Source organism: Papio anubis, chromosome 3, assembly GCF_008728515.1.
Source record: "Papio anubis isolate 15944 chromosome 3, Panubis1.0, whole genome shotgun sequence".
NCBI classification, from domain to species: domain Eukaryota; kingdom Metazoa; phylum Chordata; class Mammalia; order Primates; family Cercopithecidae; genus Papio; species Papio anubis.
The window spans coordinates 100,549,001-100,565,958 of NC_044978.1; the positions used below are offsets into that span (position 1 = coordinate 100,549,001).

General features: G+C 39.3%; 1 protein-coding gene across 11 annotated transcripts in view; it reads right to left on the reverse strand.

Annotated features, from left to right (window-relative positions):
• Positions 1-13,603, reverse strand: part of AASDH (aminoadipate-semialdehyde dehydrogenase) — a 47,532-nt gene extending 33,929 nt beyond the window's left edge. For 2 of the 11 annotated variants that reach the window (XM_031664468.1, XM_031664467.1), the window contains exons 1-4: positions 11,721-13,603; positions 8,744-9,015; positions 7,111-7,231; positions 2,750-3,066 (exon numbers count right to left, since the gene is read on the reverse strand). In XM_031664468.1, the coding sequence (XP_031520328.1) occupies positions 2,750-3,066; positions 7,111-7,231; positions 8,744-8,973 (668 nt within the window). In that variant the 5' untranslated portion in view covers positions 8,974-9,015; positions 11,721-13,603. Of the gene's footprint in view, positions 1-2,749; positions 3,067-7,110; positions 7,232-8,743; positions 9,016-10,989; positions 11,155-11,720 lie in introns of all 11 variants that reach the window. The other 9 variants (XM_009207045.4, XM_009207047.4, XM_009207048.4 and 6 more) reach the window with 9 other exon arrangements.
• Between the last annotated feature and the right edge of the window lie 3,355 nt (positions 13,604-16,958).

The window sequence follows — 16,958 nt, forward strand, 5'->3', positions numbered from 1 at the left end:
ACCAACATCCACAAGAAAACTCAGCGTTGTCTTTTTTTTTTTAAGACAGAGTCTTGCTCTGTCACCCAAGCTGGAGTGCAGGGTCTTGCAGTTGCCCAAGTTCAATCACAGTTCACTGCAGCCTCAAACTCCTAGGCTCAGCAATCTTCCTGCTTTGGCCACTGGAGTAGCTAAGACTACAGACTTGTGCCACCACGCCCAGCTAGCACTGTCTTATTAATAGGTTATTCTGGTAATATTTGGGGAGCTAGCAACGGAGATAAGATTGTTCTAATATGTGTCTGAAATTTAGTACTCCCTAGTTTAGTGATCTAAGTCTAAAACAGAAAATTTAACATTACTGTTTTAATTTTTAAATTGAATATTTTAACATTTCATCTCTCTAGAATCAAATTATTTGCCACCTCACTTAAGAACATAAAAGCAAACCAAAAAAGGATTTCTAACAGGCAAATCAATTGAATTAAGTTGAAGTACCAAACAAGTATCAAGAAATTTGTATAATTTAGTCATAAATCAACCCTTCAACCCTCATTAAGTAAATGTTTGCTCCCATTTCACAGATCATTCTTACCACTGCCGGGCCAGTGCCTGGTGGCCAACTGTCTCTCCACCTCCCCCAGATTCCTTATCTGCTTCATTTTCTTCAAGTTCCCTACATCCCCATCCCCACCTCACCTCCCACACTCTTAGGTATGACTTGGCCTTCTGCCTCATACAAAAGTTAAAACCTACTGGCTTCCTCTAACACCAAGAAATGTATGTACTTTAGTATCCTAATCTTTTTGAGGGTATCAAAAAAAGAGGTATTCCACTCAGTATTTTAAATAATGCCATTCCCTCCCATCTAAATGTATCTTACTCCTTTGTTAATATTCCTATTACTACTCCATTATTCAAACCAACCCTTTCTACCAACTCCCTACCCTCAGCCTATAAACTGCTCATCTTTTTTTTTTTTTTTTTTTTTTAAGATAGGGTCTCCCTCTGTTACCCAGACTGGAGTGCAGTGGTGCGACAACGGATCACTGTAGACTTGACCTCCTGGGCTAAATCAATCCCTCCCCCTCAGCCTCCTGAGTTGCTAGGATTATAGACACAGATCACCATGCCCAGCTAATTTTTTGTGTGTTTCTTAAAGAGGGAGTACCACTATGTTACCCAGGCTGGTTTCGAACTCCTGGGTTCAAACGATCCTCCTGCCGTAGCCTCCCAAAGTGTGGGATTACAGGCGTAAGCCACTGCACCCAGCCAACCTCTCCAACCTTAAAGACAAAACACCTATGTCCATCCCAGAATTCCCTCTTTTCCATTAAAACCAGTTTCTAGAAAATAACATTTGACTATTATGACCTCTATTTCGTTATCTCCTATCCTCTTATCCCAGCCTAATGTAATCTATCTGCAACCTTGGGGACTTAAGAAGTCACTAAAGACTATATTGTCAATTACAACAGACATCTTTCTCTACCAGCATTTAACCATTTCTTCTTTCCAGGCCTGCATGTGCCATCCAATACCACAGGTCCACTGAGCACTAAGAATGTGGCTAGTCCAAATTGAGATGTATAAGTATAAAATGTATGCCAGATTTTGAAGATGATTAGCATAAAAAATGCAAAATACCTTACTAGTAATGTTTATATTGATTACTTATTGAAGTAATGTTTTGGAGTATACTGAATTAAATAAAATATACTGTTAAAATTAACTTCACTTGATTCTTTTTTCTTCCCTTTTCATTCAATTTTACTTTTGAATATTACTTAAACATTTAACATTACATAAAACTTAAAATCACATAAAATTACATACGTGTCTCATGAGGTTTCTATTTCTGTATCCTCCTTTGATATTCTAGGACTACACCCCTAAGGTTCACTTCCTTCTCTCTCTCTCGGCAAATTAAGAATGTCAACTTTGGTGATTTCTAATCTCTTAACCACATCAGCAAGTCAAACACCACAATACTACTACAAGAGGGAACTTAATAAAATGAGAATCTTTTAATGGTTCCCCATCATCTACTGGATTAAGTTCAGCCTTCAACTGGGCATACCAGGCTCCTGATCTTTCACTGTTTCCTCAGCCCTGCTCTGACATTCTAGCAGGACAAACTCCTTCATTCTCATATAACTCTGCTAGTACCTCTGCTAGGAAAACCCTTTCTCCCTTTTTATTAATAATTAAGATGCAAAGCTTCTAATCACATCATTTGTTTGTTCCGTGTCTGGCCCTAGGCTTGGATGAAACAGGTGAAGGGCCTAGTCTGTAGAGAACTAAAGTTCAGATACAGCTGAAACAAAAAAGACTTAATTACTTCTTAGGATTATTAATTTAGGAACAAGAGTTATAAAACCAAAAGTTTTAAAATTATTTTTTCCCTTTAAAATACAAGGTTTTTTTGTTTTATTTTGTTTTGTTTTTGAGACAGTCTCACTCTGTCACTCAGGCTGGAGTGTAGTGGCATATTCTCAGCTCACTGCAACCTCCACCTCCTGGGTTCAAGCAATTCTCCTGCCTCAGCCTCTCCAGTAGCTGGTATTACAGGCACCCACCACCACGCCCGGCTAATTTTTGTATTTTTTTAGTAGAGACAGCTTTCACCATGTTGGCCAGGCTAGTCTTGAACTCCTGACCTCAAGTGATCTGCCGCCTTAGTCTCCCAAAGTGCTGGGATTACAGGTATGAGCCACCACACCTGGCCTAAAATATAGGTTCTAAGAAAGAGTCAAAGAATAGAACTTACTGAAAATGCTGGATATTTGGTACTATACACTCATGAGGCACTCGGACAATCTTCGGTATCCCTGTAGTCCCTGATGTATGTAGTACATACGCTAAGCAATGCTTTAGCCTCAGATCTACGTGTTCTGCTTTTTCTTCATTCACATGCTCAGAACTTATGCTGATTTTTATTTTTTCTTTTTCATATTTCTCTTTTCCATCACTTAGCATCAAGTTCACCTCAGTATTTTTCCAGTGAAGTCTGAAGAGCACTAGGTCATTATGTTCTACTGTAAATGTATCGTAGCTCAATAACGTTTCATGAAAAGATTTAAATTTCTGTGTGAAATGGGGGACAAAGTTTACAATATTAGTATGTTAAAAGATATTCTTCTTTATATAGTAGTAATATGAAATACAGTCATCCCTCAGTATCCATGGGGGAATTGGTTCTAGGATCATCTCAGATGCCAAAATCTGAACATACTCAAGTCCCTTATATAAAATGGTGCTGTACTTGCATATAACCCATGCACATCCTCCCATGTACTTTAAATCATCTCTAGATTACTTATAACTAACATAAAACTATGCTAATTAATGCTATGTAAATAGTTGCTATATTTTAAAATTTGTATTAGTTTTTACTGTTGCACTGGGGTTTTTTTTTTTTCTGAATATTTTCTTCTTTTTTCTTGAGACAGGGTCTCTCTCTGTTGCCCAGGCTGGAGTGCAGCGGTGTAATCTTTATTGTTTTACTTTATTTATTTATTTTTTTTGAGATAAGAGTCTCGCTCTTTCGCCCAGGCTGGAGTGCAGTGGTGCAATCTCGGCTCACTGCAAATTCTGCCTCCCAGGTTCACATCATTCTCCTTCCTCAGCCTCTCCAGTAGCTGGGACTACAGGCACCTGCCACCATGCCCGGCTCATTTTTTTGTATTCTTTTTAGTAGAAACAGGGTTTCACCGTGTTAACCAGGATGGTCTCGATCACCTGACCTCGTGATCTGCCCGCCTCAGCCTCCCAAAGTGTTGGGATTACAGGCGTGAGCCACCCCACCCAGCCGCAGCAGTGAAATCTTAACTGACTGCAACCTCGAACAGCTGGGCTCAAGTGAGTTTCCCACTTCAGCCTCTTGAGTAGCTGGAACTACAGGTGTGCACCACCACATCCAGACAGTTTTTTTATTTTCAGCAGAGACGAGGTCTCACTATGTTACCCAACCTGGTCTCAAACTCCTGGACTCAAATGATCTCCTGCGTCAGTCCCCTAAAGGGCTGGGATTATAGGCGTAGGCCCCAAATATTTTCAGTCTGCAGTTGGTTGACTCCTCGGATGGGAAACCTCTGGATACAGAGGGCCAACTGTATTCATTTACTCATTCAACATGACTTTTTTGGGGAGTTGGGGGGAGTACTTGCTATATACCCAGGGGTAAAAAGATAAATAAATCTCCAAGAGCAAAGTGCTGTCCTTACTTTCAAACCTATTTTCCAAAACACCAGACATATAAAAGCAATTATAATGCAGTGTGGTATGATAATAAAGCAGGCTTGAAATGTTAATGGGAACAGAGAATGCTGAACTTAACTCTGCCTAGAAGGTCAGAGATTGCTTCATGGGTAATATTTGTTATAAGGAGCTATTCTCCAAATAATAAAAATTGGCACTTCAGGCAAACAACCAACATTGAGGATCTGACCTGGGAAAGCTGATATGTGAACATTAAGCATTCCAATTAAGGTAAAGAATGGGGAGGGGGAAAGGGAAAAGGTGAGGTGCGTAGCTGATAGGAGATGAGATGCAAATCCTTAATAATTTTGTACAGTCAGCACAAAGGAGTTTAGATCTTAACCTGTAAGTGACAGCATCCAATTGAAGGTGGCAATAGCATAGATTAGACTCTATCAAGGACAGAATAATAAATGAGATTCTGCTAAGTGAGAATCATTTAATGAGTCTTTTGCAGTAATTCAGATATACTATATGGTCCTGAACTACTATTCTGTTGCAAGAGGAGTGGTTAGAAAGGGTCTATGAGCAAAGAATAAATAAGACATGGTGACTTTCTGGATGTGGACTGAGTCTAAGAAAATTGTTGGGTTTCTGGCCCAGGTGATTTGGTGGATGGAGATAAATTAATGCAGAAGTGAGTTTGGATGAAGAGATGCTAAGCTAAATGTGTACAAGTTGAAAGTAAGGTTTCTTTGAATATATCTTTTTAGGTTGACAACAACAGCATAATGAAATATAACCTAAGTTTTCACATTAAATAAATCAACATAAATAATGAGAAAAAGGTCACAACCCAGAAGCCTACAGTGTTTTCTTAGTGTGTTTGGTGTATGTGTATGCATTGGGTAGGGAATGTGGTGTGGCCTGTAATATTTACAAAATTAAAGACCTACATACTCTTCAGATCGAGCTCAAAATCATCCCTCCTCATTAAAATTCTACTATATCTACTAGGTTATGTTTACTTCACTTAGGACAATTATCACACTATGTAGATGTTATGGGTTCAGGAGTAATAACTTTTCTCTCCAACTACATTATAAAAAACTGGAAGGCTTATATACCAATGCCCTCCCAATCATTCTGTCCCTAGTGCAAGGTTTCTCAGTTTCAACACTACTGATATTTTGGACCAGATAATTCTTTGTGGAGTGCTGTCTTATACATTGTAGGATTTTTAGCAGTATCCCTGGCCTCCATCCACCAGATGCCAGTAGCACCCCACTTCCATCATTACAATAAAAAATATGTCTAGACATTGCCAACTGTCCCCAGTTGAGAACTATTGCTTTAATGGATACGTACAGTAGATGCTTAAAAATACTGATTGTTCCTGTGTTAAATGAAGGAAGAACACTTACACCATCATCAAAATCATGGGATAGGAAGCAAGGTTTTGCTATGCTCAACTCATTCGTTCTTGGGTTTTGCTATGCCCAACTCCTACTGGTCATAAAGAATGCCTTGATATTGACAATTAATACTGATACTAAGTTACCCTTTATAAAATTTTCACTAAGGTTGCTAAGAAAAATAAACATCACATCCCCATTTCAGTTTTGCTTACTTACGAACAATGGAATAACCAATTTGAGGAGTAGAGGGAACTTCGGCTACACACTAACAAATATTTATTTTTAAAACATTTATTAACCAGATCAGGTGTGGTGGCTCATGCCTGTAATCTCAGCACTTTGGGAGGTCGGGGCGGGCAGATCACTTGAGGTCAGGGGTTCAAGACCAGCCTGGCCAACATGGCGAAACCTTGTCTCTACTTAAAAAAATATATACAAAAATTAGCCGGGTGTGGTGGCATGCAGCTGTAATTCCAGCTACTTGGGAGGCTGAGGCACAAGAACCGCTTGAACCTGGGAGGCAGAGGTTGCAGTGAGCTGAGATCGCACCACTGCCCACTGCACTTCAGCCTGGGTAACAAAGTGAGACTCTGGCTCAAAAAAAAAAAAAAAAAAAAAAAACCCTTTTGAGTCTCTAGAAAGTAACCCATATATCTCAAGTTCTTGATATTTCTTATATACATACAGACAGACGCGCGCATGCACACACACACACACACAGAGTGTGGGGGGGCAGGAGGGAATAACGCATTTAAGTTACCCCATTACAAACTGGCTCATATAGAAAATGGCAAAAACAGGCTAAATTGAATATATTTTTATAATGTTCTTCCCCTTTAGTAAAACAGTATTTTATAAATAATAAATAAATAATGAAGCATGGGCTGCGTCTTGCTGAAGACGCAAAGCAGTGTTTCTTGGTTATATCTTTGGTTGGCAATCATTTAAAAATAAAAAACAATAAACAATAAATTTAGTTTTCTGGAAAGATCTCTTCTAAGTACCAGTCTCTTTTTCAAAATGCAAGCTTTGTTATAATTCTTCAGTGTTGCTGACCAATGTAATTGCTATAAATATGAAAGTTTCAAGTATTATAAAATTTTGCAGTATAGGAAATACTTTGGAAAGAGAAAGGAAATTCAAAACAATGCATAATATATTATTATAAGGCTAGCAGATCTGTTCATACCACAGAACAGTGGTTCACAATGCAGTATGAGGGGTGGAGAGCCCCTCCAGGGGACAAATGGCAATGTCTGGAGATTTTTGGTTGTTACGACTGGGAAGTGCTACTGAAGTCTAGTGAGTGCGGTCAAAGATATTGCTAAATATCCTATAATGTATGGAACACTCCTCACAACAATTACTCAACCCTAAAAATGTCATAGTGCAAAGACTGAGAAACCTTGCCACATTTAGCAGACTTAGGAATCCAGATGGGAGAAGGAAGGAATGCTTCAATTGAAAGATAAATGTAATACAGGCAGAAAGCAATTGAAACACCTAGACTTACATTAATTTGTTTTTTTTCAACAAGGATATACTTTAGATTACATTTTTTCATAAAATGAGTTGATAATGATGGTGGTGAATCTGTATCGATAGGTACATAAGCAGCTGGGACTTGGAGAATTCTAGAGAAAAAAGTACACAGTCAGCACAGAATGTCTGTTGATTTAGTATTTGTTTAAGCATTTCTATTTCTCTATGCCCTTTATTTTTTGTAGCAGCATAAAAATGGTTTCTGGAGCGCTTTATTGCTGATCAGAAATTTCCAATGTTTTCATTGACACTTAGTTGGTAATAAACACCGTCATTTTAGCCGGGCACAGTGGCTCAAGTGGCTGTAATCCCAGCACTTTGGTAGGTTGAGGCAGGTGAATCACCCGAGTCAGGAGTTCGAGACCAGCCTGACCAACATGGAGAAACCCTGTCTCTACTAAAAATACAAAATTAGCCGGGTGATGGTGGGCGCCTGTAATCCCAGCTACTTGGGAGGCTGAGGCAGGAGAATTGCTTGAACCCGGGAGGCGGAGGTTGCGGTGAGCCAAGATCACACCATTGTACTCCAACCTGGGCAATAAGAGTAAAACTTCATCTCAAAAATAAATAAATAAATAAACACTGTCATTTTATCTTTTCTTCATGAAAACCCTAAGTATTTACTATGTTAAATTCTCATCACTTAATATAGAGAAATACAAGATTTTTAAAAGTTAAGCATTTTAAGTAGTTTCAGGTATACTTTAAGGACACCAGATCTTTGCACATAGTAAGTTCTCAATAAATTTTGTCAATAATTGAGTGAAAGTAAATGTTTGTTGTTGTTGTTTTTGTTTATTGTTTTATAGAGATGGGGTCTTGTTAAGTCACCAGGGTGGTCTCGAACTCCTGGCCTTAAATAATACTCTAGACTCAGCCTCCCAAAGTGCTGGGATTTACAGGTGTGAGCCACTGTGCCTGGCCAAAAGTAAATTTTTGAATATCTTTTGCTTTATACTTATATAATTAATTTACCAAGACACATATAGAATGAATAAACTCTTTCTTTGGCAGTTTATATTTATTGCAGAGTTCTAGAATATAAATCACTGTATGAGGATAACATTCTAGAACAATTTAAATAATTAAATATTTTGCAAATATCTGTTGGAATCATTGCAAAATGATTAAACATTTTGCAAATATCTGTCTTCCAATAGGTTCATATTTCAATCTATATCAACTATTATCCAAAACTCTAATTTACTGATTTATTGAATACCTTAGTGCTTAAATTTTCAGTTGTGGACAAAAAACATAGTCATGTTATCTGTGAAATCCTGTTTTCTTTTATCTAACAACAAAGTGTTATAAATTATCATAATTGCTTTCCTTTAACAGATTAATGAAGCCCTTATATTTTGGAGATACTTAAATGTTCTATTAGTAAAAGCTTCTAGTCTCTCCAAAATAAGCTCAGAATAATTAATTTAAATAATTAAAAATAATACTAGGGGAAATGCAAACTTCTTTAGCCTCTCTACAATTGACCAAACAATACAGAAAAATTCAATAGTAAATAGAACAGTAACTTGCAATATACTCTATTAAAAAATTACATTAGCTTGGAGTAACATCAAATTTACAGTTCTAAAAAATATTACCCTAAAATCCAAGAGGGTAAGTCTATTCCAGGTTGGCAGTAGAGACCAATTTCCCGAATTCCTTGAAAGTCACAGTGTAACAGCAGAAAATTTGATAATTCAGAAGCAGCATTAACCACAGTCTTGTAGGTGTAGTAAACTGGAAGCTGGTTGTTGCATTCATCAAAACATACAGCTACTTTGTCCATATAACAGGAGGCAGCCTTACGCACCAATTCCTGAAGAGTCATTTCACTGAAGTTTATCTAAACATCAATTTGTAGCAGAGAACCCTGTGTATATACAGAAGTGTTAGGGGGAGATGGAGTTTTAGTAAGCTCAGTGGAGGGACAGGGAGAAACTTCTCTATAATCATGTCTCACGAAAATAATTATATCAAAGATATATAAATGAAGAATCTCTGAACTTATGAAATGTCTATGGTGACTTTACTGAGGACAATGAGGTTGAAAATTAACTTGATACATCAACCTATGCTGGGTCAGAGCATCAAAAAAATTTGGGAGGGGAGTGGTATACAGAGATGAAAATGAAGCAGGTAAAAATGGAGACTTCTCTCTCAACGGACCACAATGTAAATATGAAATATATAAAAAATTAATCAATAAAATCAAATTTAAAGGACCCCACACTTAATTTTTTTCACTTTCCTTCAGTAACTGTTACAGATTTGTTAAGATAAATTAGTCAAAATATTGCATGGTGACTTTCAAATTACTCATGTGGCCAGGTGCGGTGGCTCACGCCTGTAATCTCAGCACTTTGGGAGGCCAAAGGGGGCGGATCACTTGAGATCAGGAGTTCAAGATCAGCCTGGCCAACATGGTGAAACCCTGTCTGTACTAAAAATACAAAAATTAGCCACGCAAGGTGGCGTGCACCTGTAATCCCAGCTACTCTGGAGGGTGAGGCAGGCGAATCACTTGAACCCAGGAGGCAGAGGTTGCAATGAGCCAAGATGGCGCCACTGCACTCCAGCCTGGGTGACAGGGCAAGACTCCATCTCAAAATAAATAAATAAGTAAATGAAATAAAAATAAAACAAAATGATTAATGTAAATAAACTTTGTTTTTAAATTCCAGTAGGAACTCAGATGAAAGCAAAATCAATCTTTGACAGAAGAAAAGTAAAAAACTCTATTCCTATTCATTCAGTTCTAGACAACTATATATAAAAACAGTGCTTATTACTACTATAATATTAGTATTTTACAAAAGTCATACTTGTATAATTGTCAAGAAGTAAACTCTTCATACTGTATATTTTATTTTTAAATTGCCAATAAGTTCATTTAGACTGAAAATATAATATTACAACTCAATAAAGCAGTATATCAATGCAATGTTCTCTGGGTTTCTTAATGCAGATTATACTAAAAGAAGATTTGAAACAGTATTTCAAGAAAGAAACACTCGGGATCAATGGTAAAAGAAAAACTCACAGTGTTTCCTTGAAGGTAAAGGTTATTTTTTTCCCTCTGTGAACTCTATTTTCCATATTTTAAAGCAGGTAAGATTTACCAAGTAGCCTATTTCAGTAAAGTTTTTGTTTGTTTTTTGAGACAGAGTCTCGCTCTGTTCCCCAGGCTGGAGTGCAGCAGCGCGATCTCGGCTCACTGCAATCTCTGCCTCCCAGGTTCAAGGGATTCTCCCACCTCAAGTTCCCGAGTAGCTGGGATTACAAGTGCGCGCTACCACGTCCGGCTAATTTTTGTTTTTATTTTTTTTTTAAGTAGAGACGGGGTTTCTCCATGTTAGCCAGGTTGGTTTTCAACTCCTGACCTCAAGTGATCCACCTACTTTGGCCTACCAAAACGTTAGGATGACAGGCGGAGCCACCGCGCCCGGCCAAGTCTTTTTTTCTTTTTTTAAAAATTTGTTCACATTTATTTGAACTGATTTCCTGACTGACTCAATTTTCATTTATATCAACTAATTAACATGAATTAGAAAAAAAATCTTAAAGAGAGTAAAATGAACCAATAACTGCCAAGACCTGTAAGTTTGACAATGCTGTGATTTCTAAATATAAAGTTTAAACATGTAAGGCAACTTTGGTACTTACATTAATTTTAGTAAGCATTTCTATACATATTAGCTCTTTTTTATGCACAAGATACAATTTTAAGCTTTCCTCAGACATACAATGATTATGTAAATATAAGGAAGGCTTTCTACAGCACGCGCTCAAATGATGAGGAATGAGTTTATTTCGCAACATATAGGTAGTGCGGAAGGATACCTACACATCTATACGATAATTAAGATGCTTCCTTCCATTTTCCCAAAAGATGCTACAGAGATTTAAGGTAAAATCCATTCTTGTTGTTTCAGGTTTTCATTTTCATTCATGAATCACAAATAACATTCTCTGCAGTAGAGAATACTTAATAATGCCCAAATGTTTGAGACTTTAAAAAGGAAAAAAAAAAAGCAAACTCTGGTAAGCAGATTTTATATGTAAAAGGAATAAATTTAAGATATTTGCTACTTTACAACCGTCGAAGCTGCTATTTAGTCAATAGAGATCTTAAGAGTGTCAACAAATTCTACTGGTATGGGGCCTCTCTCTAGGTCACTGGTTGTTTTAAAAATGGATAAATAATCTAGAAACTTTATTTTCCCAATCCACCTGCTTCTTAATTTACGGTATGCAGCGAGTAGCAATGCACTTTATAGCTTCCTAAACATTTCTTCACTGCTCTTCGAAACCACTCTAGGGGGTAGCGGAGCGCAGAGCACATTATTTCCATTTGAATGGAGGGACGGAGGGACGGAGGCTAGTAACGCAGGAGTGTACACACAGGTCAGGGTTAGTCTGCACCACACCAGCACGCCAGACCCCAATGTATCAAATCCGAGGCCAGGCAGTGGTCCTGAAGCTGAGCAAATGTGTGTGGAAGCAGGCTTAGGCCTCGCGGCACTTCGCCTCCCTCACACCGACCCCCGCCGGACACCGCGCCCTGCGGCGACTCACTTAGCAAGTCTCGCGGATTAGGTTTGTTCGCATTCGGACCTTTCCCGGACGGCTCCTCGCAGATACTTCTCACCGCGAAGCTGCAGCTCCCAGAAGCCGTAAAGCTATCCCAGAGCGAGGCCCCATACGCAAATCTTCCGCGTCGCCATGTGACGTCAGTGCGAGCGACCCCAGGGAGGCTGTGTCGAGCTGACTCGGCCTCTCCTGAAGCCGAAGCGCCAACTTGAGAGAAGAGTTCTGTAGGCTTTTTCACTTTTGGTTATCTGCTCAGGCGCTCCTTGGGGTCGCGCATGGTCTCGGACAGGGTTTGCAAGGACTTTGGAGCTGACCAGTTTGTAGCCATAACCCTTTCGTACTTGCCAAGAAACTCTGGGCAAGACTTGAATTTTGAGCTGCAGTATTCTCGTTCATAAGGTGAGAATAAAAACATCACCTAGGGTTGATGTGAAGAGAAATGAAATCATTGTGAAATAGGAGAGTTATTGGCCTTCAACCAAGGACATTTTCTGCAAACGTGCTGGAGATAGGGCTGCAGCAGTGACGCCTGCAAACGACGTTCCTGTCGTCATGATGCTGACCTTTTAATTGGGAAGCAGATTGAAACGATAAGGAATTTGACAGGAGCATTTATTAGGACCTGTAAAGAAATTAAAGCAGGTCCGTGGTGGAGTTTTGTAAACTATATGCCTGAATACAAGTTTCTGTTTCCAAGGGAATTGTTACAGTTGGAGATATGTCAATTATCACAGTAAGCGTCAAGGGTAGTAACAGTGGTGTTTTAAAGCTACTGTCTGGTGGCAGAGTAATCGGGATTTTTTTGTTTGGGGGGTTTTAGCCGTGGGAGGGACTGCGAATTCAGCTCTGCATCAAAACAGTACGTGAAAAAAAAAGGACTCTCGCAGCCGTAGTTGTTGGTGACAAGGAAACTGTGGTACGAATCTAAGCAAAAAATATCTCCACATGCCAGCTATACTTTTCCAAGATGTCCCATGGGCTACTCAAACTGACACAGCCTTATTTATGTATTTAGGTTGGAAGTGGGCAAAAGTGTATCTTGTCTATATTTCTATGTTGGGATGACACCATCATCCACCCAGCCAGCCAGTTAACCTTCCCACTTACCCTCTTACATCCGATTAGACCCTGTGTCCTCTAATTCTGTCTTAAGACCAGCACCCGGCTGGCTACATCAGAATTGCAAGGAGTGGTATTTTAGAAGATTTCCAAATTCCTGGACTCCATCCCCAGAGGTTCATCCCCTAGTTTTCTAGGAGGGGCCTAGAGCCTGCGTTTTTTAGATGTTCATCGCCATTACTGCTACTTTAGTTCAGGTGTTCTTGGTCAGCTTTTTCCTAAAACGTTTTCAGTTTTGTTTGCCTTTGATTGACTCTAAATTGCTGCCAAAATGATCTGTTTTATTATTCCAGTATCATCTTCCAACTCTCTGATATTAATAATCTTTTTAAGTTTTTCTTCCCTTGCAGTATGTTTCCCTCAAGTTTCCTTTTTCTTTCTCCTGTTGGTTTTGTGCTCTTTCATAATAAGAGGCTTTCCTAGGATGTCTAGTGGTGCTTATCTGCTCATATGTGAGTGGGGAGATATTTAAACGTTGATTGGAAGATCTTGAGCCCATAGGACGTTTGTTGAAAATCAAGTGGGAGAGGAGGGGTATGGAGGCTGGGGTATGTCTCAGAATTTAGTACAATTTTCATTTAATTCTCTTATTTTAGGTGCCTGGTGTCTTCCATTACAGAGACCCCGTTTTACTACTGAACAATAAAAAAAAGCCTTCAGGTCCGCATCCCGCAGGGTCTCCACTCTCAGCTTTGGAGCCCCCACCTCCCTCTTTCTCTGTAGAAGGGAGCTTCTTCCTTTCTTCTCCCTTCTTTCTTGGCTATTAAACTTTCTGCTCCTTAAAACCAAAAAAAAAAAAAAAAAAAAAAACCAAAAAAACAAAAAAAAAAAGCCTTCAGAGTAAGGCTGGGGGGGCGGGTGGCATAAAGGATGTAACTCTCCTAAATGAACTTCCAGTCCTTTTAGTTACCCTCTTCACTTCTACTTCCTGAAGACAGTTTCTGAGCTTTTTAGGGGTTTCTGTGATACAAATAGAATTGCTTGTTGGTTTTGCTCACTGGGGGTTTACACTTCCGCTTTTTCGAGTCAACTGAGCCCTTTGCTCTTGATTCCAGAATTTTATTTCCATTATTCCTTTTCCTTAACCCTCAAGAGTTTATGACTTTAAAAATCCTGTTACTGTCATTTTCAGGGACTCTTAGGGAGCAAATGTACAACACTATGTTTAAGACAGCGTTTTTACCTGATAATCCAGGGTTATCATTCTAAAACATATACCAGATCAGTCATAGCATTCTTCTGCTATGAGAATAAGAAGCTTCAATGATCCCTTGTTGCCTGCATAACATTCGGACTGTTCAGCAAGGTAAACAAGAGTTTATTTTCTTTCTAACTCGATCTCTCACAGCAGGCCACAGCTCCCCCACCCATCTTCCACATTCCCCATACCTGATACTGTAAACTCTAGTCATAATGAGAGGCTAGTAAGAGTTCTGAGCATACAAAAGTCCTTATCATGTTTCCACACCTGTGTTTTGGCTGGGCTCAGGCTGAAATACCCTTCTTTCTCCATGCCTGCTTGATGAAAATATAGCTTAAACATCACTTCTTCAGCGATGCCTTTCTTCAAGCCCTGAAGAGTAATTTATCCAGACTCCTCCAAACTCCATCCCATGAACCCACCATACTCTTGGGAGGGGTCATTTGTCATGGGACCTGCAAATTCTGGGTTTGCCAAGAACGTAAGGTCCTAACTGCTCTTTACCTAGGTCATTTTTCAGGGTGGTTTGGGATGATCCGTTTCATAGCTCAAGTATTCTTCCCAAAGAGTAGGCTTGCTTCCACTTAACTACAAAAGTAGTGAATCCCCCAAACTCAGTGTTCCTCTCCTATAATGTAACCCACTGACTGCATGTGCAGACATCCATGGAGGCCCATCTTCACCATCCCGGTGGGACTTGGGGGACATGGAAAACTGGCATAAACATAAGTTCTGACTTCTGCTTTTGCCATAAATTACAAAGTTCTTTGTCACTGACCCAGGAATCTAAGTTTACTGCCATAAAACAAGATAACAGGCTATCTTATTAACTTTGAAATAGGTTTCAATTCCAGACCCTTCCCAGACAGCGACATATATTTCTTACAGCATCAGTTGTTATTGTTGCTGCATTATTTCCAAATCTGACCTCCTATACTAAATAGCACCCTTATAGCAGGGATTCATGTCTTATGTGCTTGTTTCCCAAACTTTTTTTTTTTTTTTTAACTCTACTCCATCCACTTACATTGTTCCAGTTGCAGGGAAATATCAAATGCCTACCCTGTACCCTGCTGATACTTTGTACTTTGACTGGCACTACTCATTTTAGGGCTCATCTCTCAGTTGTCAATGTCATTGTTTCCTTTAAAAAAAGTTCAAAAATAATTTGGAAAATCATTGACCCTACTTGAAAACAAGGTTAGGTCCTCCTGTTATGTGCTCTTGTAGCACATATCACAGTTGGGATAATGAGGCATTGTGTGATTTACTCTAACAGTGTTCAGCTGCTCAGGAGAAAGCAGAGAGCCAATTAGTGGGTTTTTCAGGCTTGGTGTTTTGACAGGTATTAGTCTGTTCTCACATTGCTTCAAATAAATATCTGAGACTGGCTAATTTATAAAGAAAAAAGGTTTAATTGACTCAGTTCCACATGGCTGGGGAGCCCTCAGGAAACTTAAAATCATGGTGGAAGGCACCTCTTCACAGAGCACGAGGAAAGAACAGCTAACTATGAAAGTAGAATGGAGGGCCAGGAGTGGTGGCTCACGCCTGTAATCCCAGCACTTTGGGAGGCCGAGGTGGGCGGATCATGAGGTCAAGAGATCAAGACCATCCTGGCCAAAACGGTGAAACTGTCTCTATGAAAAATATAAAAATTAACTGGGCATGGTGGCACATGCCTGTAGTCCCAGCTACTCGGGAGGCTGAGGCAGGACAATCACTTGAACCCAGGAGGCGGAGGTTGCGGTGAGCCGAGACTGTGCCACTGCACTCCAGCCTGGCGACGTAGTGAGACTCCATCTCAAAAAAACAAAACAAAACAAAACAAAAACCCTCACTCTTTGCTTTAACAATAACAAGCGTGGTAAGGGTGGTGTCGGTCCATAAGTTAGATAGGCAGTTGCTAGGCAGATGTCCTTGCAGTAGTATGTGTGTATGTGTGTGTTGTGTTTAAGATTGTGGTGGCCTTTGTGCAGGTTGTAAATTTTGGTAGTCTTTTGATAGTTCTTGTTATCAACCATATGTATATGAGAACCCTTCCCCTTCATGGCCTTTCCTGGCTCTGTTTATCAGGGTTTTAATACAAGTGACTCCATTTTCAATTTGACAACTTCCACATTTCCTCTTTTGATCAAGGTCTTTCTCAAAAGCATCACTGATCAATCATCCTGTATGTAGGTTTTGATGTCTCTTGGTGCCAGTCTGCCCCCATGTTGAAAGGAGTCATTGGTAACTAGGAATTACCATCAAAATCCTTTAGCCACATTTGAGCAACAAAAGAGGTTTGGAGGGAGTGGATCTCAGGCTAAGTATACCTGGAGTCCATTGTTAAGTTCAATTTTGTCTTTTCCACTGGCACTGGCTATCATCTCAAAGTGCTGGGAGAGCATTTTTCTGTTAGGAGTTGCATTTCTATGCAAATTTGACAAGAAACAGGTATAAAGTTCTTTAAAAAAATACAAAGTAACTATCTCAGCATAATAGTTTTGAGCCATGAACCTGGGCTTAAAGGCAACCAACTGAATAAATCAAATGATCATGAGGAATTAGGTGAGACCTGTTATACCATGTGGCCTATTTTCTTATTTTGTGTAAATTCTCCAAAGGAATGTATCCAGGTACAGCATGTAGTATGAGCAAAAGCACAGACATCTCTTTGTTTAGCTGGTACACAGCAATCCTATTATTTAGCATTCCATGACTGGCTTGAATTAAAGCAGAGAGAGCTAACTCTGTTTTAAAAAAGACCATTAGTACAATTTGAACAAAAAGTTTACTGAGGATGTTGCCAGTATTACCCCCTGGGTGGACTAAAGGATTTGGTCACTCACACTATCTACTGATTGTGAAATTTCAATTACACCATTATCCTGCCAAATGAAAGAGGCAGGCATAAACAA